This window comes from Octopus sinensis, linkage group LG5, assembly GCF_006345805.1.
Source record: "Octopus sinensis linkage group LG5, ASM634580v1, whole genome shotgun sequence".
NCBI lineage: Eukaryota > Metazoa > Mollusca > Cephalopoda > Octopoda > Octopodidae > Octopus > Octopus sinensis.
The window spans coordinates 37,456,379-37,483,260 of NC_043001.1; the positions used below are offsets into that span (position 1 = coordinate 37,456,379).

General features: G+C 37.9%; 1 protein-coding gene across 3 annotated transcripts in view; it reads left to right on the top strand.

Annotated features, from left to right (window-relative positions):
- LOC115212023 (leucine-rich repeat-containing protein 56-like) overlaps positions 1-26,882 on the top strand; it is a 55,656-nt gene that overhangs the window by 22,043 nt on the left and 6,731 nt on the right. For all 3 annotated transcript variants that reach the window (XM_029780820.2, XM_029780819.2, XM_036503327.1), the window contains 4 exons: positions 23-202; positions 13,234-13,348; positions 15,805-15,994; positions 24,499-24,681. In XM_029780820.2, coding sequence (XP_029636680.1) covers positions 23-202; positions 13,234-13,348; positions 15,805-15,994; positions 24,499-24,681 — 668 coding nt within the window. The remainder of the gene's footprint in view (positions 1-22; positions 203-13,233; positions 13,349-15,804; positions 15,995-24,498; positions 24,682-26,882) is intronic.

A 26,882-nucleotide genomic window follows, 5' to 3' on the forward strand; every position in this document is an offset into this window, starting at 1 on the left:
CTGTGTTTTTGTCTTTGTCTAGAGATCTTGGTTCTTCTCTCCATGGATTGAGTATTTTATGGATGTCACAATGTTGTCTCCAAGATCTAGATGGTATTGGATCTCTTTCAAATTTAAAAGAGCTTTACCTCTCCTTCAATGACATATCAGAAATAAGTTCTCTCAGTATGCTGGAATACTTAGAAATCTTGGACTTAGAATGGTGAGTAGAAATTAAAATTTTATACATTATAATTTTATTTAATCATTTTCACTTTGTGCAAGATGATTGGTTATCATTTATTCCAGTCTATCATAAATATTTGACCTCTGCTGTTCTTTAGGTGACCAGATTTCCTTTCAGTGTGAATTTTGTTGACCTCTGAAATTATGACCCAACACATTATCAATGCATGATCTTTTACTCTGCACAATTGTGGCATTTGCTTTACAGGTCTTATTTCAGTTGAAAATGCAAATATTTTTTACTGTAGCTACTATTATTTCACCTGAAAATTTAACAACTATATACATTTCCTATTGTAAATTTTTATGTGAAGTGGGATGAATGCCATTATCATAATGGAAAACTCTATGAAGTTATCTTCTTAGACTTAGAAAACATTTCTGCTCTCACTCTCCCTTTCTCTCTCTCTTTATATATATATATATAATATATATATATATATATATATATATATATATATATATATATATATATACACGTGAGTCATCTAAGAGACCATAAGTCAAGGAAAAGATGCACTCATATATCTATCAATAGAGTGGGTATATTATCTGAAATGTGTAGTATTAAATATCTATCACGGTTAATCTTACCAATTGGTTTCATGCAAGGAATACAATGGAGTGTTAGGTAACAATCCGATTATATAACCTTAACCCATCAGAGTTAGCCAATGTGGAAGGGAGTATAGCAACTGCTCTCTATTGTCAGAACTGGATTAACACGACCATTACAGAGAGAAAACAGACCAATGAACACAGCTATATATACCTGGAAAAACTTATGCATATGACAACACTACACATATCACACATCTCCTCCCCACAGAGCACCGCACTTAATAATGCACACTTTCCCCACAAACAATTCAAAACAACTCATACTGACCTCACAGCATACCCAACCAAAGGATAAAACTCCTAACCTAATCTCCTGACTCTTTTTCATCCCACCACCTTTTTCACAGCAGCCACATACTGATTGTGTTAATCCACATTCCCTTCTATATTGGCTAACTCTAATGAGCCTAAGGTTATATGATTGGATTGTCACTTATCCCTCCATTGTATTCCTTGTGTGAAACCAATTGGTAAGATCAGCCATGATGGATTTATAATACATTTCGGATAATATATATATATATATACAAAGAAGTAAATATATGGCACAACGAAGTACCAATATTTACTGGAAATAGCGAACGTAATAATACGACGCTAATGTATAGCTTCACCGCGTATGTACTAGCAAAAATGCGTGAGTGCAACAAACTTGAAAAAAATTGTCTTACCTCCAGGGAGAACATCTGAAAGATGAAATACCTAGAAAAGGATAATGTGGGACCGGTGTCGGTTTCAGATTTTTCAAGATATGCCTGCACACATATACTTGATCTATCTTCATCAGCCAAACATATACCACGACAACATTTCAGATGTTACCACATTAATGCCAATACACTCGACTGAAACGCCGAAACGCTAACAGAACGAGAATGGTGAAGAAGTTTCAATAAATTAGTAATGCAATACTAGAGTATTGCTTTCCAGTAAAGAATAGCCCGTGAGGGAAAATATACAAAGAAGTAAATATATGGCACAACGAAGTACCGATATTTACTGGAAATAGCGAACGTAATAATACGACGCTAATGTATAGCTTCACCGCGTATGTACTAGCAAAAATGCGTGAGTGCAACAAACTTGAAAAAAATTGTCTTACCTCCAGGGAGAACATCTGAAACCGACGCCGGTCCCACATTATCCTTTTCTAGGTATTTCATCTTTCAGATGTTCTCCCTGGAGGTAAGACAATTTTTTTCAAGTTTGTTGCACTCACGCATTTTTGCTAGTACATACGTGGTGAAGCTATACATTAGCGTCGTATTATTACGTTCGCTATTTCCAGTAAATATCGGTACTTCGTTGTGCCATATATTTACTTCTTTGTATATTTTTCCCTCACAGGCTATTCTTTACTGGAAAGCAATACTCTAGTATTGCATTACTAATTTATATATATATATAGAGAGAGAGAGAGATAAATAGATAGGTTTAAGAGACAGAATCACCCTCAAGCAACTCAATCATCATTGAACGACATTATCCACGATAGGTACATATAGGACTAAATATTAAATTATCAAAATTAATACCTTCAATTCTTATTCTAAATCATATTTTACATTATATAGACTACGCATGTTTCATGACAACATATTCTTCGATATTGCTGAAATAGAAGGTATCGAAATACAATACCATATTAAAACGATTATATTGCCAATCTTCAGGTCTAGATTATATGAACTTATTTTGCTATTTACATCCTATATAAAGACATGACAAACTAAAATTATATAACTAGAAGTTGTCAGGATAATTTTACTTTAGTAAATAATAAACAGAAATGTGGAATAAAAGTAGGAAAAAGAAATGTTAATAAAAAGAAATGTAAAGTTTTCTGTATGGTAATTTTCTCTCCACGAATTAAACATGGCTACCAAATGAAGCAATTGTATAATCCAACATCTAATAATGTAACATCTAATAACTTACTATACCACATTCATGATAACTTACAATACCACATTCATTAACTCAATAATAGGAAGTTAAACCAGTAGATCACTAACACAGTTGGGTGTTAAGACAGAAATAATCCTTCAATAAGAATTACAATAGTGAGAAAGAAAGTAATCAAGCCCATTCAAATAATCCTCGTAAAAATAATAATATAGACATTAACAAAAATAAAATAAGTGTTTGTGGGAATGCTGAAAATCTCAATAATGGTAGTACTAGGAACAGCGACAAAGATAGCAATAAAAGAAATATCAACTACACTAATTATAACCACAGACACAATAAAGGAAAAACTAGTCTATGTTGTGAGCAAAAGTAAATAAGAATAGATACAACAGTAAAGTGAAATTCTGCTGAGTTATGGAAAAAAAAAAAACATCCTGACAACATTTGCTACCACATAAATCTGTCACAGTTTATACTGTTTGTTCTCTCTTTCTGTTTATTCCCTCCTACTCTCTCTGTTTCTTCACCTTTTCTATTTCATTCTCATTTCTCTTGCTTCTTTCTCCACTTGTTGCTTTCTTTTCAATCCTTGCTTCTTTTCTTCCTTTTTTGTTTTCCTTTTCCCTTCTCTTCTTCTGGGTTATTTCTTCTCTCTCTCTCTGTTTTCCTCTTTCCCTATTTATTCTATTATCCCCGCCTTTCATTTTTTATCCCCATCCCCACTCCACTACCACCTTTTCTCTTTTGGTCCTTTCGTCCCCCTCCCCCGGCTCTCCACTCCCCCCACTTCCTGTAAAATCCTGCCTCTCCTTGAGTCTCTTCTCTATTACAGTCATATTAATCCCCATCCTACTAATCTCCATCATAATTAATTGCCATATGCATTTATTATTTATTTATCATCATCATCATCATCATTATCGTTTAATGTCTGCTTTCCATGCTGGCATGAGTGTTAGAATTTTTATTAGCCTTGCTCTTATTAAATGTTAATGGTATTGTGAAAAGTTGTTTTGAAAAGCAGCTCTATAAAACTTAGAGTAGACAACTGTTGAAAACACTTAGTCCTGTTGTTACACGTGTAAGGAAGTAAACTGGCTGAGATATTAGAAAGATTGCCCTACAATATTTGTTCTGGTCCTCTACACTCTGAGCTCAAGTATTGCCAAGGTGAACTTTGCCTTTAATCCTTTTTAGGTCAATAAAGTACCAGTCCTATGTTGGGGCTGCTTCTTTGCTTTTTTACTACTTTCTTTTCTGTCTGTCTGGAGGTAATCGGTTTTGATCAGACCAGTGGAGGGATGGCTTCTACCTAGAGCTGGATTTATGTATGGGCGAATATGGGCCATGTCTCAGGGTCTTCAAGCTTTAAGAGTGCCAAGCATTAGAGTTTCCCTCAACTCAGAGAAGACTAAAGCTTGGAGTTAAAAATCAAAACATATATGGGTGCAGGCATGGCTGTGTGGTAAAAAGCTTGCTTCCCTACCACATGGTTCTGGGTTCAGTCCCACTGTATGACACCTTGGGCAAGTGTCATCTATATAACCTTGGGTCAACCAAAGCCTTGTGAGTGGATTTGGTAGACAGAAACTGAAAGAAGCCCATCGTATATATCTTAGATAATTATATTTGTCTGTCTGTCTGTTCCCTCTTCACGGCCAAACAGCTGGACCAATGGTCATTATGTTTTTTGGGATTACAGAGGTAATCAGGAAGGTTTTTAGTGAAAGAGTATGTTTTTTTAGTGGATATTGAGTTTTATTTTAATAAATCACCTTTGATATTTCTTGTTAAAATTCCGTCTACGAAGATTAACTCTGGGTCTCCCCCCCCCCCACATAATTCGTGAATTTAGAGGGTTTAGATTTGTGATACTATACCTTTATTTCCCGTCGTAGATGGGCAGATTGGCTCTCTTACTATAATAGGTGTTATGTTCATCTGTCTGTTCATCTCTTTATCTGTTTCCTATTCATGGCCAGATGGCTGGACCAATGGTTACAATATTTTTCAGGATTACAAAGTTGATCGTCAGGAGAGTTTTTAGCATTCAAAAATCAGAAAGTATGATTATTTTATGGATATCAATTTTTGAATTGATAAACTACCTTCGCATTTTTATTAAAAATTCACCAACCATGAGTAACTCTGGATTTTCGTTGTATAGTTCGTGGCCCCATTGTAGATACGAAGGGGGTTGTGAGGACGGTTAATATCAAAAATAAAATGGAAAAAGTGTGTGTGATTATTTAGTAGTTATTGAAGTGTGTCAGTCTCAAGCAGGATTTGAAACAGCTAATCAAAGCGGCTGTTGTTTACATCTCAGTTTTTCAATCAAAATAACCCATGGTACCAGAACATCCAGACATTATTCGCATAGAACAATGAGAAGTAAGGCTTAGTTTTATTTTTTGAAACCCTAAAGATTCCACTTGCGCATTCTCAGCAAACAAGGCTCAGGGCCAGACTTTAGATCATGTAGGTGTATTTTTACTCACTCCGATGTTTACACACAGCCAGTTATACGTTGCTGAGTAGAGCAACGGACTCCAGTAATTTGAAAATTTGTGTTGACCAAAAAGAAAATATCGTCTACAAAGAATTTTTGTCATCATATTGATATTATCGAAAGGAATATGATTCATAATTTAAATAAGGAAATTTGTGAACTTTGAATGTATAAGAGTATAAACAAGTGTAAAATAGTGTAAACAAAATAAAATAAAATAAAAGTATATCTAAATAATAATTTTTTCTTAATACTTTTTATGTAGTGGTCAAAGGAAGTTCCGGCTTTCGTTAAGAGTGGTCCACATAACCATTCATGATACAGAGGCTGGGAGCCTATTTCAGTTCGGGAGTGAGTCATCATCACATGTTACTTAGTTACAAATACATGTCGTATAGCTGAAATAGAATGCTGTATCACCAACAATATTGTGATTTCTATAAGACATTGTCCAGTTGCCTATCAAGTCCATTTACACATTTTCAATACGTACTACTGTTATAACTACCCTCACACATTTTATACCTGCATTGTTATGAGTAGATTTGCTAGTATATGTATATATCTCTATTCGTGTGTGTTTTTGTGTCTGTATTTGTCCCCCACCACCATTTGACAACCAGTGTTGGTGTGTTTGTGTCCCCATAACTTAGTAGTTTGGCAAAAGAGACCGATAGGATAAGTTTCACTTCTTAAAAAAATAACATAAGTACTGGGACCAATTGATTTGATTAAAAATTCAAGGAGATGCCCCAGCATGGCCATAGTCTAGTGACTGAAACAAGTAAAAGATAAAAGATAAGAGATATTTACAGCATTCAAATAAATAATTTTAAATTGTTTTTTATTAATTGTTTAGATTTTTTTAACCCAATAGGGTTCTTTTAAATTTGCTAAACCCTCTTTTGATTTACTGGGCCCTTTTAGATTTAAAAAGTCATTAATTTTAACTGAGTTCCTCTGAATCTACTGAGGCCCTTTTAAGTTTTGGAGCCTCTTCAAAACTGTTTGGGCCCCTAGATTTAATGGAACCCTCTTTATAGTCTTATTATGTTTTGAATAAGTAAAATCATAGGATGCTCCTAAAAACGTTTGGCTCAGGAACCCCACTAGGTGCAAATCAACCTTGCCTCCACCAGATCTGAAAGTACCTGTGTCATAACAACATCCCTATGACACTGTTTTATTCTCTATTCCCTATTCTCCTCATTTACATCCATTGTGTGATGTTAAGACAAGGGTGCACACACACACACGATATATATATATATATATATATATATATATATATATATATATATATATATGTATCATCATCATCATCATTTAACATCTGCCTTCCATGCCAACAGTTTAACAGGAGCTGGTCAAGCACAAGCCTGCACCACACTTCTTTGTGTGTAAGTATCATCATCATCATCATCATCATTTAGCATCCGTTTTCCATGCTAGCATGGGTTGGACGGTTCTACTGGGGTCTGTGAAGCCAGAAGGCTTCATCAGGCCCAGTCAAATCTGGCAGTGTTTCTACGGCTCGATGCCCTTCCTAATGCCAACCACTCCGTGAGTGTAGTGGGTGCTTTTTACGTGCCACCCGCACTGGTGCCAGACAGAGCTGGCAAACGGCCACGAACGGATGGTGCTTTTTATGTGCCACCGGCACGAGGGCCAGGCGAGGCTGGCAACGGACACGAAACGGGGCGGTGCTGGCAACGGTTGCGAAACGGAAAGTTCTCTTACATGCCACCGGCACTGATAACACATCTGCAATTTCCATTGATCGATTTCCATTGATCGATTTCGATTCTGATCCTCACTTGCCTCAATGGGTCTTCACAAGCAGAGTTTCGACATGCCACCGGCACTGGTAGCACATCCGCAATTTCCATTGATCGATTTCGATTCTGATCCTCACTTGCCTCAACACGTCTTCACAAGTAGAGTTTTGTGTCCCAAGAAGGGAAGGTATGCATACGTAGGCTGGCTCCATCCCATGTAGAAGGCCACGGGTTGTGGACTCACTTGTCCTGCCGGGTCTTCTCGCGCACAGCACACTTCCAGAGGTCTCGGTCTCTAGTCATTTCCTCAGTGAGACCTAAAGTTCGAAGGTCGTGCTTCACCACCTCGTCCCAGGTTTTCCTGGGTCTGCCTTTCCACAGGTTCCCTCAACCGCTAGGGTGTGGCACTTTTTCACACAACTATCTTCATCCATTCTCGCCACATGACCATACCAGCGCAAACGTCTATCTTGCACACCACAACTGATGCTTCTTAGGTCCAGCTTTTCTCTCAAGGTACTTACACTCTGCCGAGTGTGAGTACCGGCATTACACATCCATCGGAGCATACTGGCTTCATTTCTAGCGAGCTTACGCATATCCTCAGCAGTCACGGCCCATGTTTCACTGCCATGTAGCATGGCTGTTCGTACACACGCATCATACAGTCTGCCTTACAGTGTGTAAGTATATATATATATATATATATATATATATATATATGTATATATCACCATCCTCATCACCATCTTTTAACGTCTGTTTGTCATTCATGCTGGCGATATACATACATTTGTGTGTGTGTATGTGTGTTCGTGTAGGTGCATGTGTTTTATAAGAATTGGATTGTAATATATTGCTTTCTCCACAAACATAACCTGAATGTAAATTGATAAGTCATTTCCCAAGTGTACGAGTGTAGTTTACATACAACAGAGACTACAGCATTTAATATATCTAATAGAAATAAAACCACACTATTGAATTTAAAACCTGAATACCCTTTTCAGCAGACTTAGATATAAAAAAAAAAACTTACATTGTTAGTACTTTTTGAAATATACTGTGCTATTTACACTATCTTAAAAACTTCAGCATATTTTTTCTACGACTACATACTTTATTTAGATGTCATGTGTGCTTTAAAACTTGTTTTGTTTTGACTATCATATATTCCATATTAAGTAATTGTGTCATCTGCTTAGCACATTCAGTGTAAAATATTTTGTTTTTTGTTAAAATATGTATGCAGGCTTGCATGGCTTTTGTATGACTTGTGTTGAATGTGTGTACTTGTTGTTGTTGTTGCTTTCCAGCTGTGACTATTCGTGTAATAGTTGTTGTCATTGTTGCTGATGCCACCGTTAGCTTCCGATTTTCTATGTTGCATTGGTCAGATAGAATTCATTTTTCTATGGCCAGACGCCCGGCCTGTCACTAATCCTTAACTGTTTCCAAGCAAGCTAATATTTCTCCATGACCAGACATGTTTTTCATAGAAGACTGGACACAAACAACATGAGTTGTATGATGATGATGATGATGATGATGATTCTTATTGTCACATGATGTCGAGAAAAGAGTACACATAAACACACACAAACTAACACACACACACACACACACACACACCATCATCATCATCATCATCATTTAATGTTCATTGTCCATGCTGGCACATGTTGGATAGTTTGACCAGGGCTGATTAGCTGGTAGGCTGCATGAAACTCCAGTCTGATTTGGCATAATTTTCTATAGCTGGATGCCCTTCCTAACTCCAACCACTCTGAGAGTGTAATGGGTGCTTTTACATGTCACTGGTACAGGTGCCATTTGCGTGACACCAGTATCTGCCATGACTGCGATTTTGCTTGACTTGATGGGTCTTCTTCTCAAGCACGACATAATGCCAAAGGTCTCAGACATTGCCCTCTGTGAGGCCTAACACTCGATAAGATCTCAGCCATTTTGCCTCTGTGAGGCCCAACACTCGAAAGGAACTCAGCCACTTTAATACCATGAGGCCTAGTGCTCAAAACAAATTCAGTTACTTTGCCTCTATGAGGCTCTATGCTTAAAAGGAACTCAGCCACTTTGTCTCATTGAGGCCCAATGCTTGAACGGTGCTCTTTATGTGCCACTGGCATGGGTACTAGTTACATGACACCAACATCAGCCATGGCTTGACAGGTTCTCTCAAGCACAGCATATCACCAAAAGTCTCACTCACTAGTCATTGCCTCTGTGATGCTCAAAATTTGAAAATCATGCTTCACCACTTTGTCCCATATCTTGCTAGGTCTACCTCTATCACAGGTTCCCTCCACAGTTAGAAATTAGCTCTTTTTTATGTCCTCATCCAAATGCATCAATGACCATACCAGCACAGTTGTCTCTCTTGCATGCCACATCTTATGCCTAACTTTTCTCTCAAGATGCTTACACTCTGTTGAACATGCACACTGATATTGCACATCCAGCGAAGTATACTGGCTTCATTTTTCACAGCATGTCTTAAATTCCTCTGTTATTGTCTGGAGGACTATGATGAATAGGGGGATGAGCACTTATCCTTGGTGAACCCCTACTTGTACCCTGAATTCATTGCTGTACTCATTGTCAACTTTCACCTTACTGGTAGCATCCCTGTACATAGCTTGTACAGCTCTCACCAACCACTCGTCTATTCCTAGTTTCTGCATTGATCACCAGATAAGGGAGCAGATGACCCTGTCAAAGGCTTTCTCCAAGTCAGCAAAAGGCCAAATACAGAGATTTATCTTTGGCTATGTATTTCTCCTACAGCTATCTTACTAGAAATATAGCATCAGTGGAGCTTCTCCCTGGCACAAAACCAAACTGCTAACTCTCTGTCTAATTAGTTGGGCTATGACTTTCTCTGTAACTTTCATCACCTAATCCAACAATTTGATACCTCTGTAATTATTTCTATCTGAGGTATCACTTTTACCTTTGTAGCATTTGACTATGGTGCTACTACACCAGTCATTGAGTATGACTTTTTGATTTACTATATGGGTGACTAGACCATAACCCACACTGCTAGATATTTTAAGCATCTCAGTGGTGATTCCTGATGACCCGGGGGCTTTTCCTGTCTTCATATCCTTAATTCCATTATCTACCAAGAAACTGTCAATTCAGATAGCTGGTCCCTTAATTGGATCTAGACTGGTCTACTTCTTGGCATCCTCCTGGCCTGAAGTCTAAAATCACTAATGACTAGTCTATGCTGGGGGATACATCCTTAACCAGGGAGGGTCTTTGTAATTAAGAGCAACCATGCATCCCACTACCTGGTGAGAATGTAATCAATCTCTCTAGCATAGCCACCTGATCGGTAGGTTATCAGGTGTCTGGTCAGCTTCCTAAAGTTAGTGCTGCAGGTCAATAGGTTATCTGCATTACAGAACTCCAATAGCCTTGTTCCATCTTTCTTTTGGGAACCAATTTCATGGCCCCTATGTACACCATCAAAAATACTGGGCTGCCATCTGACATGCCCATTAAAGTCCTCAGCCACAAAGATGAGATCCTTGTCATTCATCTCAGAGATAGCCTGCAGAAGAATATCATAAAAATAGCCTTTCTGTTCATTTGGTAGGCCCACTTGTAGAGCCTAGGCAGAGATAATTGGGGCTATGCTAGTCTGCAAGACTAACCTGAGATTAAGCACTCTATTGCTCACTCTGACTACTTCTATGACCTTCTTAGTTGTAAACAGGTGAGAGTTGGTGACAGGTAGGGCATTGGCTGTAGAAAATCTGCCTCAATAAACTCTGTCCAGCCCAGAAAAGTAGGCCTTAAAATTATGACAATGATGATAATATACAAGGCGTAGGAGTGGCTGTGTGGTAAGTAGCTTGCTTATGAACCACATGGTTCCGAGTTCAGTCCCACCGCATGGCACCTTGGGCAAGTGTGTTCTACTATAGCCTCGGGCAGACCAAAGCCTTGTGAGTGGATTTAGTAGACAGAAACTGAAAGAAGCCCGTCGTATATATGTATATATATACGTTTGTGTGTCTGTGTTTGTCCCCCCAACATCGCTTGACAACCGATGCTGGTGTGTTTACGTCCCCGTAACTTTGCGGTTCGGCAAAAGAGACCGATAGAATAAGTACTAGGCTTACAAAGAATAAGTCCTGGGGTCGATTTGCTCGACTAAAGGCGGTACTCCAGCATGGCTGCAGTCAAATGACTGAAACAAGTAAAAGAGTAAAAAGAGTAAGACAAGACATAAATAATGGTCATTAGATATTTTTCTTTATTGTAGTAAGTTTGACTAAGAGCTGTTTCCAGTAATCATTATAGGTTCGTTATTGATAGGTTTATTCAATTAGTCCATTGATCAGTTGAGAAAAATTGGATGACATAAAAAATTAATTCTACTTTTTTATGCATGTCAATCATCATCATCATCATCATCATCGTTTAGCATCCGTTTTCCATGCTAGCATGGGTTGGACGGTTCAACTGGGGTCTGTGAAGCCAGAAGGCTTCATCAGGCCCAGTCATTAACCACACAGCCACACCAGCACCTAGAGCCATAGCTGTACCTAAAAGTACTGAATTTCTGTCAAGTTCAATAACAAGTATTCAGTTGTTGATCGGCTGAACTGCCTGTCTTGAAGTAGCATGTAAATGGTTGAACATTCCAGACTTGCATATCCTTAATGCATTTGTCAAGTAGAGTGATCATGAAACAATGTGACACAATTCATGTGATAGGCTTCTACCCAGTTTCCATCTATCCAGTTTCATTTACAAAGTTTGTGAAGGTGCATGGCTTAGTACTTAGGGTATTTGGCTGACTCATGATTGTAAGGTTGTGAGTTTGGTTTCTGGCAGTATGACACTTTATTTCACATTGCTCAAAATCGAAATCGATCAACATCAATGGAAATTGTAGCTGTGATACCAGTATCGGTGGCACGTAAGAGAACCATCTGAACGTGGCCGTTGCCTGCGCCGCCCCGACTGGCTTCCGTGCTGGTGGCACGTAAAAAGCACCATCCGATTGTGGCTGTTGCCAGCCTCGTCTGGCCTCCTTGCCGGTGGCACGTAAGAAGCACCATCCAATTGTGGCCGTTTGCCAGCCTCGTCTGGCACCTGTGCTGGTGGCACATAAAAAGCACCCACTACACTCATGGAGTGGTTGGCGTTAGGAAGGGCATCCAGCTGTAGAAACGCTGCCAGATCAGACTGGGCCTGGTGCAGCCTTCTGGCTTCCCAGACCTTAGTTGAACCATCCAACCCATGCTAGCATGGAAAGCGGACGTTAAACGATGATGATGATGATGATGATGATGATTGCTCCTGTCCTCCTCAGCTGGAAAAAGTGAGCTGTAATTTTAAGGACCCTTTGTCAAATTCTGTGTCATACTGAATTTCCCAGAGAACTACATTAAGGGTATATGTGTCTGTGGAGTGCTCAGCCACTTGCATGCTAATTTCATGAGCTGAGTACTTCATTGATCGAATCATCTGGAACACTTGTTGTGACCAATGGAGAGCCAAGCCACAGAGCTTTTATTGATGTACATTGAGGTTGTGCTTTGCAATGAGATTAAACTTAGGGCCTCATGATTATGGAGCAAACTTCTTAACTGTGCAGCCATACTACATCTACATATAGACTCAGACGACTGAATGGTTAAGGAGTTTACTTCACAATCATGAAGTCCCAAGTTGAAATATCCATTTAATCATAAAAAAACAAAAAACAGAGTAAGGGTGTAAAATGATAATGATGCTGGTGATAATGAGGAAGAGGATGGTGGTGGTGGTGGTGATATATCTATGTGCCCATTTTCAAAATATGTCTTCTTTTTAAAGACTGGGTGATATTAGTGCAGGAAGTTTGGCTGCTATTTCTAGCAGATCAAGTAAGTGAATAGAAATTCAAAATATAATTTTCAAATTGGTAGTGTTAATTACAGCGTCTAGTCTTTTTGTTTGTTTTTCCAAGATCAATAAAGTACTATTAATATATTGACTCTGTGCTTTGTCAAAAGAAATTTCTGTTAAAAAAGAGATAGTTCATTATATCATTAATTCACTAATTAATTGAGATTTACATTGCAACACATTACAGAAACTACTTTAAATTTTATAATTTCTCTTTTGGGCTTTTCTGCATTCTTTGTTTCTTTTTTTCTTTTTCAGTAACAAGATTGACTGTATATCACAAATTCAGTATTTGTCATTTTGTACGAATCTCAAAGGCCTAACATTACAAGGAAATCCAGTTTGCATGAGAGCATCACCTGAATCAGAATCTGTGAGTAGCTGAATACTTGAGAAAAGAAACATTTTAGGGTATGTGCAGAGCTCTTCAGAATAAACTGTGTTTATTTGATGCCACCCTGTTGACGAGTAAAACCAGCATAATTTTTAAATGGCAGATTATTTCTGCTGTTGATTCAGTCAGTCACTTAGTGTAATCTTTGAAGAGATATAATTAATTAGAGGTACATGAAGCTGCTTTGATTGAAATACAAGCATGTACATTTATATTTAACACATCCATGTACACTCAAACATTGGAAAAAAACCTTTGCTGCAGAATTTATCTTGAGAGAAATTCTCCTTTTAGACAATGAATATGAAAACACACAGCAGGGTTACAAATGATCTCATCAGACTGTTGGGCACATGGTTTAGTGTCATTATATTTCATCTGCTATGCACACCAAATCCATCATTCACAGCCCACTAAAAACTGCTCTTCTTATATTTAAACAACAAATAATAAATTTGCTGATGTGTGCAAAGCTTTGTCAAGCTGGAATTAACTAGACTTGCACCAAGTGTTGGTCAAATTATAGGTTTGTACGATTATATTTAACTTGATCATATGGGCTCAAATTCAGAAAGACTTTTGCTGCAGTAGACAATTTGCATGAAAAACACACCATGAGGCTTTGCTTCTACTTCAAATTCTTATATCGAGGCCAATATCTAAAAAGCCATTTGTGAAAATGATTTCAAAAAGGAATGTAATCACATATAGATATGTATATGTTTATACATCTATGTGAGCTGTATATGTGTGTGCTTGTGTAATTGTGTTTGTATTGAGTATGTAAGTGTGAGTGTGTGTTCATGCATGTAGTTTAATACTGGAGTGATTAAGACTGGAGCTGGAGCATAACAAATTAGCTTGTTATTCTTGCTTGATTCTATATTACTTTACTTATATTGTCAATTCTTTCTTGTGAAAGGTACAAATGTTACCATTGCTTGTGAAAGGTACAAATAAATTGTCTATCACTTTTTATATATGTACTCGTTTGCACACACACACATGTCTATATATGTATTTGTATACATATACAAATATGTGAGCTGTAAATGTGAAATACTTCCATGTGTGTTGGGATGAGTGAAAGAAATAAATTAACATTAGGAATGCATGTGCCTCATCATCATCTTCGTTTAGCGTCCGCTTTCCATGCTAGCATGGGTTGGACGGTTCAACTGGGGTCTGGAAAGCCAGAAGGCTGCACCAGGCCCAGTCTGATCTGGCAATGTTTCTACGGCTGGATGCCCTTCCTAACGCCAACCACTCCGTGAGTGTAGTGGGTGCTTTTTACGTGCCTATATATATATATATATATATATTTATATACGTACACATATACAATTATATATCATTTTATAACTTAGAAACCATAACCAATCTAAGTTGTCTCTTGTATTTATCAGAAAGTATTAAAAATTAATAAGCACAAACTTGTGATACTTTACTGAAAAGAAACAGAAGAAATGACTTAATCCACACAGTCTTTGAATGATAATTTAGGAGTGATTTTTAATGGTAATGATTACTGTGGGGCTAGAGGTAAGTATTCAGTATTCAGCAAGCTGTGACTAGGCCATTTTCCCTTATGCTACCAGAGAAAGGCATGGACATTACACAGTCCTGTTTACCCTGCTCAAAAATTTGAGACAGTTGTAACCACTCTAAACAAAACTATCATATTGAAGTAATTGCACCTCAAGAAGAGAGTTTCTTTTCATAGATGGTTTGGGTATATATAGTGGAGGCGCAATGGCCCAGTGGTTAGGGCAGCGGACTCGCAGTCGGAGGATCGTAGTTTCCATTCCCAGACCGGGCGTTGTGTGTGTTTATTGAACGAAAACACCTGAAAGCTCCACGAGGCTCTAGCAGAGGGTGGTGACGACCCCTGTTGTACTCTTTCGCCACATTTTTCTCTCACTTTCTCTTCCTGTTTCTTGAGTAATGCTACGATGGACTGGTGTCCCGTCCAGCTGGGGGGAATACATACGCCACAGAAACCGAGCCCATGAGCCTGGCTAGGCTTGAAAAGGGCGACGTTTATCATTGGGTATATATTGGTTTATGGATGTGTACTTGTGTACATGCTTGTGTATGTATGTGTATGTGCGCATATGTGTGTGTGTGTGTGCATGTGTATGTATTCATTACACTCTAAAACATACATGACATTAGTTCATCAGGAATCAGAGTTGTTTTGTAGTATCTGGTGTCATTCCTCTTTATTCTGAGTTCAAATTTATATTATTTATATTATTTGACATCCCAGTAGCATTCACAAAAATAAGTATCAACCTGTTCAATTAATTACATCACCTCCTTAGATTTTTTTTTTGCTGTTTTTATGTGTCTCATCAAAAGATGTCAGTACTGATTCTCAAGACATCCTCACTTTATGTTCCGAAGAATCTTGTTATTAACTTTGCCTCTTTCAGACTGATTACAACTACCGTCAGTCAGTATTGAAGTGTGTGCCACAGTTGAAGTATTTTGATGACAAGCCAATAAGTGATGACACTCCAAATGAAAATGTCAATGTCTTCAGTGAGGATTGGGACTACTTGTTTCAGTTGCAGCAGGACCTCCAATTTGATGAACTGCTTTCTGAATTTGAAGACAATGCCAGTAAGTGTATATAAATGTTGACAAACTGCCAGTTGGTTTTTTTTGTAGATAGCTGATAGCCAGCAGTGGTGGTGGTAGTGATGGTGGTGGTGGCGGTGGCGGCGACCGTCGTCGTCGTCGTGGTAATCATAATAATCACATCAACTATCGTTGGCAATGTATATGCTTGTGCGTGCAAGCATGAATTTATTATACATATATATATACACACACATATATGGATTGCTACATAAATATACATAAAAAGACATCACACACATGTGCACGCACACACACACACAAATATCATCATCATCATCATCTTTATCGTTTTATGTCTACTCTTCATGATTTGGGTGAGTTCCTATTCAGAAGTTCAGAGGACCACCTCTCGCTTATACATTTCATTTTTGGCTTGCTTTCTACAACTGGATGCCCTTCCTATCACCAACCACTCATTTATTGTGGTACCAGCACTAGAGGAGTTGTCATGCTCTTGACAAGACTAAAAGATCCTTTCCATACGATGCCATTTCCATTCATTCACTAATCTGTTTTCATAAACTGCAATAATAGATGTAGAATTTTACATATATATATATATAATCCGGTGACTGTTATTGTTGTTGATGATAATGATGCTGAATGTAGTTGTGGTGGTGACTGTTGTCAACATCGTCGTTGTCATTGTCATGTTTGTCGTCATCATCAGCGGCGAGCTGGCAGAAACGTTAGCATGCCAAACGAAATGCATAGTCGCATTTCGTCTGCCATTACGTTCTGAGTTCAAATTCCACCGAGGTTAACTTTTCCTTTCATCCTTTCAGGGTCGATAAATTAAGTACCAGTTATGCACTGGGGTCGATGTAATCGACTTAATCCGTTTGTCTGTCCTTGTTTGTCCCCTCTGTGTTTAGCCCCTTGTGGGTAGTAAAGAAATAGGTTGTCGTCATCATCTGTCACTGTATAATGATATGGATAGATTTATTCCATACTCCCCCATTAGCTATTTTAAACTGCTGAATATCATAAAACAATACATTGACAGTATTACTCTTTTACTTGTTTCAGTCATTTGATTGTGGCCATGCTGGAGTATCACCTTTAGTCGAGCAAATCGACCCCAGGACTTATTCTTTATAAGCCTAGTACTTATTCTATCGGTCTCTTTTGCCGAACTGCTAAGTTACGGGGACATAAACACACCAGCATTGGTTGTCAAACAATGTTGGGGGGACAAACACAGACACACAAACGTATACACACGTACATATATACATATATACAACGGGCTTCTTTCAGTTTCCGTCTACCAAATCCACTCACAAGGCTTTGGTTGGCCCGAGGCTATAGTAGAAGACACTTGCCCAACATGCAACGCAGTGGGACTGAACCCGGAACCATGCGGTTAGTAAGCAAGCTACTTACCACACAGCCACTCCTATGCCTATACATATACATATATACATTATGTATATACATTTTTTAATGTACTTTTGTTGTGTGAAATATTTTTTTTGCTCATTTTCTGTTTTTTATTTTTCTTTAACACAGCAGTAGCTTGTTTTACACGTTGATGCCCTTCTTTCTCATATTAACCGGGCAAGTTGCTGAAATTAGACCTATGCATAGCACAATCATTATGCAGAGTTAGATCATATTTAAGGAAAGTCTGTTTTGCAACACATATTGGCTTATTTATAATTTATTGTGTTCTGGCAATACCATTTTCCTTTGTTTTTTTTTTTTGATAGGATATTTTGAATGTGAATTGAGTTGTTCCTGATCTTGAGAATGAAAAAAAAATTTTTAATAATTAAGTACTCTTAACCCTTTTGTTACTGTATTTATTTTGAGATGTTCTGTGTTTCTTTCAATTATTTTAAATATAGCAAAGAATTTAGTAAAATAATTTAGTTATTATTAAGCTAGTGCTAGGAATGTAAATTGTGACTAAAGCTTGGTGGAATATTTTAATTCAAAACTTATGAAAACAAGACATTTTACCACATAGCCAGAGCCGGTTTTGGCCGGGTTAGTAACTAAAGGGACTCAAATACTGACTTCATATGTTCCTCATGTCTTCAAATTTATAAGATAAGATAAGATAATTGTTTACTTGCCTAATGTAATTATTCATGCAGCAGCGTGACTTTAAAACAGATACATTTAGAAAGATAAGGAAAACTCACATAATTATAAAAGCTTTCCCAGTGTACTCAGTATCTTAATAGAACATCACTGAGGCAAGTGGAGAAGTTTAAGTATCTCATATCCATGAGTAATACAGAGGCAGTAGGCTGAACTGGGTGCTAGAATTGCAGGTGCTGGCATAGTAATGTGCTAGTATCAGCAGTTGATCCTCAGAAGAGGAGAGATTGGTAAAAAAGCCAAACTTGCTGTCTTCAGTTTGGCATTTGTACCTATCCTCACAAATGGTCATGAATGTTGGATAATGAATGAAAGAGTATGATTGGAAATACAAGCAGCTGAAATTGTGTTCCTCTGAATGGTCGCTGTAGTAATGTTACTGAACAGGGTGTGTAATTCAGAGATCAGGGTATCTCTCAGGTTGAGCTGCTACTTCTTGAGATCAAGAGGTTACAGCTCTAAAACTGCAGTTTGACTGCTGCAGGAAAAGATTGCAAGATATATTCTTCAAGTTGGTTCAGCCGGCAGAAGACCTCAGGATAGGCCACAAGTGAGATGGTTGTATAATATCCATTGTCTCAGTTGGTCATGCTTGAGAATCTAACAGGAGGTTTAATGATAGTTGCTTCTAATAAGACTCTATGGAGGAGGTGTCTGAGGACTCTACCCACATGATGCTCTCGGGAATAGTGAGTGATAAAAAAAAAATGGATGGTTAGAATATATAAAAACTATGAAGTTAAAATGTATACAGAAAAGAATATTCATACAGTGGAACTAATTTGGGAACAATCACTTCAGTGGGTTTTTGTTTAAATGTTTAAGGGGTTCATTGTGCCAGAGAGGGAAGTGGAGGACATTAATTTTACTGATAAAAATTTAGTGGCTGTAAATCTGTAACCGATGAGATCTTTGTAAAGCTTGATAATATGAGAATTATGTATTAGGAATAATAAAGTGTTATTCTAATAGAAACAGGAAATATAATAATATATTTCCTGTAACAGGAAATATATATTATATTTTGTATATTATAAATATATATATATTTTATATATTATAAACAGGAAATATAATATTATATATTTTATTTTCTAGCTTTGATTCAGTAAGCAAAACAGATTGTATTTAGATATTCCAACAAAAGATTAAGTTAAAAAATACTTTTCATGAATTTTAAGGAATAATACATAGGCTTCCTAGTAAAGGATATTTTGCTTTAAACAAGTGAATGCTGTTTGTGGTTATGAAAAAGCAACTAGTATAGATATTTTTTTCTATTGAAATAGTCACATATAAGAATAGAATTCAATGTAAAAAGTTGTCCATTTAACTTGATTATCAAATCTAGTTCCAAAAATAAAAGATATTTGATTGACTTCATATTTCAACCAAAATTTAATCAGAATAAACTAAACCACAGTGAATAGATTGTAGTTTCATATCAAGGACATAATGCACATAGATATTTGATACAATCTAATAAGAAAAATAAGATTAGGTGGCTTTTGGGCTTTTCTCAAGGGTATTAGCAATATACGACAAATAAAGTGAAATGGGTACAATTGATAATCAAACAATATCTGGGTCTCAACATTTTGATCCAACAGAATTCAATACCAGAGACATAAGAAAAGTATAAGAAAAGTTTTCAGTTATTATTTTTGGCCATATATACATTTGACAATACATTACTGATGACTGCAATGGTTGGGTAGGTAGGAGAAAAAGGAATAAGTATTGCAGTGGAATTGACTGTGCTAGGAACATAAATAAACGAGACATATGTAATGAAGTTGTGCCATATATTTGTAGTTGATGGTAGTTATGTCAGATATAGAACATGTCATTTCACATATATCTATAATACTGTTCAGGAAAGAATGAATGTTGCACAATTTTATTTTCCTTATCACTTCAGTCTGATTATTGTAAATATCTAAGTGTATAACATGACAATAGATTAGCAAATAAGCATCAGATTGAGTATTTCAGAAAAAAAAAAAATTATTGTGGTACATAAAAAGCACCCACTACATTCTCGGAGTGGTTGGTGTTAGGAAGCACATCCTGCTGTAATAAACTTGCCGAATCAGATTGGAACCTGGTGCAGCCTCCTCGCTTGCAAGTCCTCAATCAAACCGTCCAACCCATGCTAGGTATGGAAAGCAGACATTAAATGATGATGATATAGTCCCCAGCCCATCAAGAATCACCACTGAGATGCTTAAAATATCTAGTGGTGTGGGTTGTGGTCCAGTCACCTGTATTGTAAATCAGGTGGTTCACGAAGGAGTCATACCCAATGACTGGTGTAGCAGCACCTTAGTAAATGCTACAAAAGTAAAGGTGATGCCTTTGACAGAAATAATTACAGAGGTATCAAATTGTTGGATTAGGTGATGAAAGTTATGGTTAAAGTCATAGCCCAACTAATTAGGCAGAAAGTTAGTCTAGATGAGATGCAGTTTGGTTTTGTGCCAGGGAAAAGCACCACTGATGCTGTATTTCTGGTAAGGCAGCTGCAGGAGAAATACATAGCAAAGATAAACCCGTGTACTTGGCCTTTGTTGACCTGAAGAAAGCATTTGACAGGGTGCCTGATCCTTTATCTGGTGGTCAATGCAGAAGCTAGAGATAGTAGAGTGGTTGGTGAAAGCTGTACAAGCCATGTACAGGGATGCTACCAGTAAGGTGAGAGTTGACAACGAGTACAGCAACGAATTCAAGATACAAGTAGGGACTGCAGCCATGCTGGTGTACAGCCTCAAGAGATTTAGCTGATTACATCACCCCTCTAGTACAATGCCTGGTATTTATTTTTTCAGTCTTGTAAAATAAAGAGTAAAGTCAGCATTAGTTTAAAGGGACAGAACTGAGGAAGAATGAAATATTTTTTTTTACATGACTCACCAATTCTTCCATTCTAAGTTGATACACATACATGTATGAATATATTTATGTGTGTGCATATCATCATCATCATCATCATTTAACGTCCATTGTCCATGCTGGCATGAGTTGGACTATTTGACCAGGGCTGGTTAGGTTAGGGGTTGCATACTCCAGTCTGATTTGGCATAGTTTCTACGGCTAGATGCCATTCCTAACACCAACCACTCTGAGCATGTAACGGCTGCTTTATGTGCCACTGGCATGGGTGCCAGTTGCATGAAACCAGTATCTGTCATGACTATGATTTCTCTTGGCTTGATGGGTCTTCTCAAGCACAGCATATCAACAAGGGCCTCAGTCATTTGTCACTGCCTCTGTGAGGCCCAGTGCTTGAAAGGTGCTTTTTACGTGCCATCAGCATGGGTGCTACTTAAGTGACACCAGCATCGGCCACATTGTCTCTATGAGGCCCAACACTTAAATGGTGCTTTTTATGTACCACCAGCATGAATGTCAGTCACATGATACTGCCTTTAGTCGAGCAAATTGACCCCGGGACTTATTCTTTGTAAGCCTAGTACTTATTTTATCAGTCTCTTTTGCCGAACAACTAAGTTACACACCAGCATCGGTTGTCAAGCGATGTTGGGGAGACAAACACAGACACACAAATATATACACACACATACATATATAATTTTTTTTTTTAAATTTTATCTTATTTAGTTTCAGCTCACAAGCTGTAGCCATGCTGGGGCACCGCCATTTGGTGTTGCTACATGATTTTACTTCATGAATGCTTTTTAGCAAATGCCATCTGGTGCATGAGAGAGTTCGATGCAGCTGCCCTCATCTGCACCTCCTGCTGTGAAGTTGGTTCATCTGGGACACCTGACAAGAAGAGATCCAGTTTCATTTTAAAGACATCTGCATCCACCCCATGCAAGTCTCTTAGGTTCTTCGGGAGGATATTGAAGAGCTGTGGGCCTCGGAAGCCCAGGCTATCACAGTATCTTGTCCTACATCTTGATGGCAAATTTGGAGTCCTTGGCACTATGCAGTGGCGCCTAGTTCTGGCATTTGTGTAACTCTCGATGCCAAAGTTTGGGACAAGTCCTTCTAGGATCTTCCAGATGTATATTATGGTATATCTTTCTCGCCTATGCTCTAAGGAATAGAGTCTCAATCTCTTGAGTCTTTCCCAATAGCTTATATGCTGCACAGAGGCTATCTTCTTCGTGTAGCTTCGTTGGATCGCCTCAAGTTCTGTGATTAACTTGACACTGGATGGTGACCATAGCTGAGAGCAATAGTCAAATTGGCTTAGGACAAGTGTCCTCCAGAGGACCATCATGGTTTCCTGGTCTCTTGTTCTAAAGGTTCTAAGAATCCATCCGGTCAGCCGCCTACATTTCGTTGCCAATTTAGCTACATGCACATGAAAGGTTGCATCATCACTCATGTAAATACCCAGGTCTCGCACTCATTGTGCCTCTGGGATTGCAATCCCTCCAGGTCCAGTGTATTTATTGGGTATTGCATTTAGTTTTGCATGCTGATAGTATAAACCTTGAAACTTTTCAGCATTGAACTGCATGCTATTCTTTTCAGCCCACTTGTATATTTTGTCCAGCTCACATTGCAGGTGCTTAGTGTCTTCAGGGTTCTGTATTGCCTGTGAAACTTTTGTATCATCTGCATAACTTGTGATCGTGGCTCTCTGCGTGGCTGAGGGCAAGTCTGAGAGGGCCATTATGAACAGTAGTGGTCCCAGAACAGTGCCTTGCGGAACACTGCTCACTATTTGCGTGTTAATGGAAGTGGCCCCATTAGCTACTACCACCTGACTTCTATCCTTCAGAAAGTCATGAAGCCATTCTCCCAATTTTCCAGCTATGCCAAGATCACGCAGTTTGTGACATATCATTCCATGATCGACTTTATCAAAGGCCTTTGCAAAGTCGAGATATATGACTTCCACATGTGAGTGGTTGAGCAGTCGTTTCAGCACCCAGTCATAGTGTTGTAGGAGCTGAGTTAAGCAGCTTCTTCCTGGTCGGAAACCATGTTGGGTGTCAGGCAGCAAGTCAACAGGCTTCTTTCAGTTTCCGTCTACCAAATCCACTCACAAGGCTTTGGTCGGCCCGAGGCTATAGTGGAAGACACTTGCCCAATGTGCCATGCAGTGGGACTGAACCCGGAACCATGTGGTTAGCAAGCAAGTTACTTACCACACAGCCACTCCTACGCCTGTTAGATAGGTGGCAATGTGAACTGACTTAGGTGTATTTATCTACAACAAGAAATTTTCTCCATGACAAAACACAGTGAATGGCTTATTTAAGAGTTCAAACTTGCCACTGGCATATTTGAATCGGTAATGACACTGTTTACACTAACCAGATTTCTTTCCTCATCTTGACTGTTGCTTTCATTATATTTCAGCTGTTATGTGCTCCAGCTTTTTTCAGGTGATTTGTGTTGAACTCGGTTGTAGTATCAGAATTTTGATACAGTGTGCAACAGCCAAAACATAGTGAAAGTAGCAATCAAGATGAAGACACCAGTCTGACTAATATAAGAAGTATACATAATATAAATTCTTCATTGCAGCAATATAGAATTATGTTAATCATTTCATAGTGACCGAGACCTTTGGAAATATGCTGTGCTTGAGAAGACCCGGCAAGCCAAGTGAGACCATAACCTCGTGGCCTATGCCAGGGGTGTAACCAACCCACTTATGCGTACCTTTCCTTCAATGGACATTAAACTCTGCTTGCAATGACCTGTTGAGGCAAGTGAAATCGAAATCAAATTCGATGACTGGCATCCGTGCTAGTGGAGTGCTAAGAGCACCATCCGAGCATGATTGTTGCCAGAGCAGCTGACTGGCTTCCATGCCGGTGGCATGTAAAAAGCACCAGTCGAGCATGATCGTTACCAGCGTCGCCTTACTGGCACATGAAAAAATATTTGAGCAAGGTCATTGCCAGTGCTGCTGGACTGGCTCCTGTGCAGGTGGCACAGAAGAATCACCGTTTGAGCATGGCCATTGTCAGTACCACCTGACTGGCTCTCATGCAAGTGGCACATAAAAGCACCCACTACACTCTCAGAAGGGCATCCAGCTGTAGAGACTCTGCCAGATCTGATTGGAGCCTGGTGCAGCCATCTGGTTCGCCAGTCTTCAGTCAAATTGTCCAACCTATGCTATCATGGAAAGTAGACATTAAGTGATGTTGATGATGTGCTGTTTATATATTTTGTTATATAGCCCTAGCACAAATAAGCCAACCTATACTCAAATACCTTCTACCATGTGAGTCTAGAAAATGCCATATCTAATGTGTCTTTCCCTTTATTTGAAACAGTAAGGTGTGCTTTGCGGGATATTTGGCTGTTATTTCTTGCATTTAAACATTTAGTGTATTGATGTACCATAATGCCCTTAAAAGGTTTTACATATTTTCCTCCAGGTCCTGGTATTCGACCCAGCTCGGCAATGCGACCAGCAACATCCTACATACCTACCTTCCATTCACCCACAGGGAGCAGACCTAGTACAGGGCTCCGACCTCACTCAGCAATGGCAACAGCAACATTCCATGCACCAATGACATCGTCACCAGAAGTATACACTCATGGATATGAAAAAACAGGTTAAAACTATTGTCAACTTTTCTTAGGTAACACATTGGATCATTGGGACACTGGCTTTTCATGCAGGGCAGACCTGAGGCTAAGACAAAGGCAACAATGACAATAACAACTCACCGCTCCATAGAGGGATATTCTAGAGATGTTGTTTAACCTTATGTCTGACCACATTGAGTAGATTTATCGTTAAAAGTAATTCAACTGTAACTATTCATCATTTTGCATGTCTGATATTACATTGTCCAAAGTGGCTTTTCCTTTTTTCAAAATATGTTAAAATTTGAGGGTAATTGAATTGAACATGTAGTTTGGTTTTCTTTTTCTTTTTTTTTCCCCATTTTTTTTGGCAAGTCTGAACAGCTGTTTACATTTCAAGTGCTTCTAACTGCTGACTATGAAATTGTAGATTAGGAAAGGTACTTCTTTTCAATATTCTTGTGCCGAACTTCTAAACAAAATGCACCAGCAGTAAAACAAGATTAGACTCAAAAATATGATCAATAACAACAGTATTATACTTGAACTTCATAGCCATCTGTGCATGTAATCATGTATGTAGTGTGTCTGTATGTGTGTGTGTGTGAGTATGCATAGATAGTTAGATATTTGTGTGTGTATGTATAAATGTGTGTATAATATATATATATATATATATAGTAGAAATATGTTACAAAAAGAAAATATAAAATACACGTGGAAATGTAAGGGTAAAATATGAAAAATCAACGAAAATGCACATTGCAAATAAAAAAAAAAGGCTTTTTATGACAGGTAACGACAAATATATACATTTAGATGGACTGAGGTAGTAATAAAAGTCGTTATTATGAGATGATAATAAAGTAAGAGAACAAAGCGTACCATGGTTTCGTATATATGTATGTGTGTGTGTATATGTTTGTGTGTCTGTGTTTGTCCCCCCAACATCGCTTGACAACCGATGCTTGTGTGTTTATGTCACCGTAACATAGCGGATTGGTATTTGAAGAAAAGATAATTTGGAGGGAAGAAGGTGGGGAAATATTTTAATAAAGATATCCTTGGCCTGAAGAGTAACCTTTGGTACACACCTCACTTGGATTTTTACCACTTCTGGGGTTCCACCTGCTACAAAACATATGTAGCCCAGATCTTACCTACTCCATTCCATAACTCGTGTGTGTGTGTGTGTGTGTGTATATATATATATATAATATATATATATATATATACATATAATTAATTAATTGATTAACTAATTAATTAGTTAATTACTTTAAATTCACCTTACTCTAATTAAATATTCTGAATTACTTGAGATACTTGTCCTGCCTTGGTTTTGTTGTCCTTTTTCCTCTAATATACACCTGCTAACTCAGAAGCCTACTATGGATCTCTTGCTCCAGCTCAGCTGTGAACTTGGAACCTAACAGTTGACCAATTATAGCACTTACACAGCATACCTATTCATTTACATCACCAATGAACTAAACACCCCATATTCTATATATATATATATATATATATATATATATATATATATATATATATATATATATATATATATATATGGTTCCCTGGTTTGGGCATCAGGATGATAACAGACACACAGAAATTGCCATTTATATATAATATATATATATATATATCATGATGATGATGATGATATATATATATATATATATATTATATATAAATGGCAATTTCTGTGTGTCTGTTATCATCTAGATGCCCAAACCAGGGAACCAATCTTCACCAAACTTTGTATACATGTTGAACTAACATCCAGCTCAATTATAGACTAATTGGATTTCAATAAAAACCAATAATGGACCTATTACGGGAGTTGGGCTATAACATGATAAAATGAGAGGGCTGCAAAAGTGTTAGGTTCTGGGAAATGTGGCATAATGAGGGTGGCTGATATTAAGGAAGGGGAGGAGACAGGAAGAGATAGACACACAGGTAATGTGAGAGACAGACAGAGAGAACGACAGACAAGGACACTTCCATATATATAAAAGAGAGTTTGTATGTGTACGTGTATCTTCCTTATGCATTTGAAAACTGAGTTGCTGATTTTGACGTATGGGATATCAAAAGATTCAGTAATCTTACTTCTACCAAATAAACTGTATTTTCATTTACGTATTTGCATTACAAAAATTTTACATTATAACCTTGTCTATAAGTCAACTATTGTAGACATTTTATACCATGACGA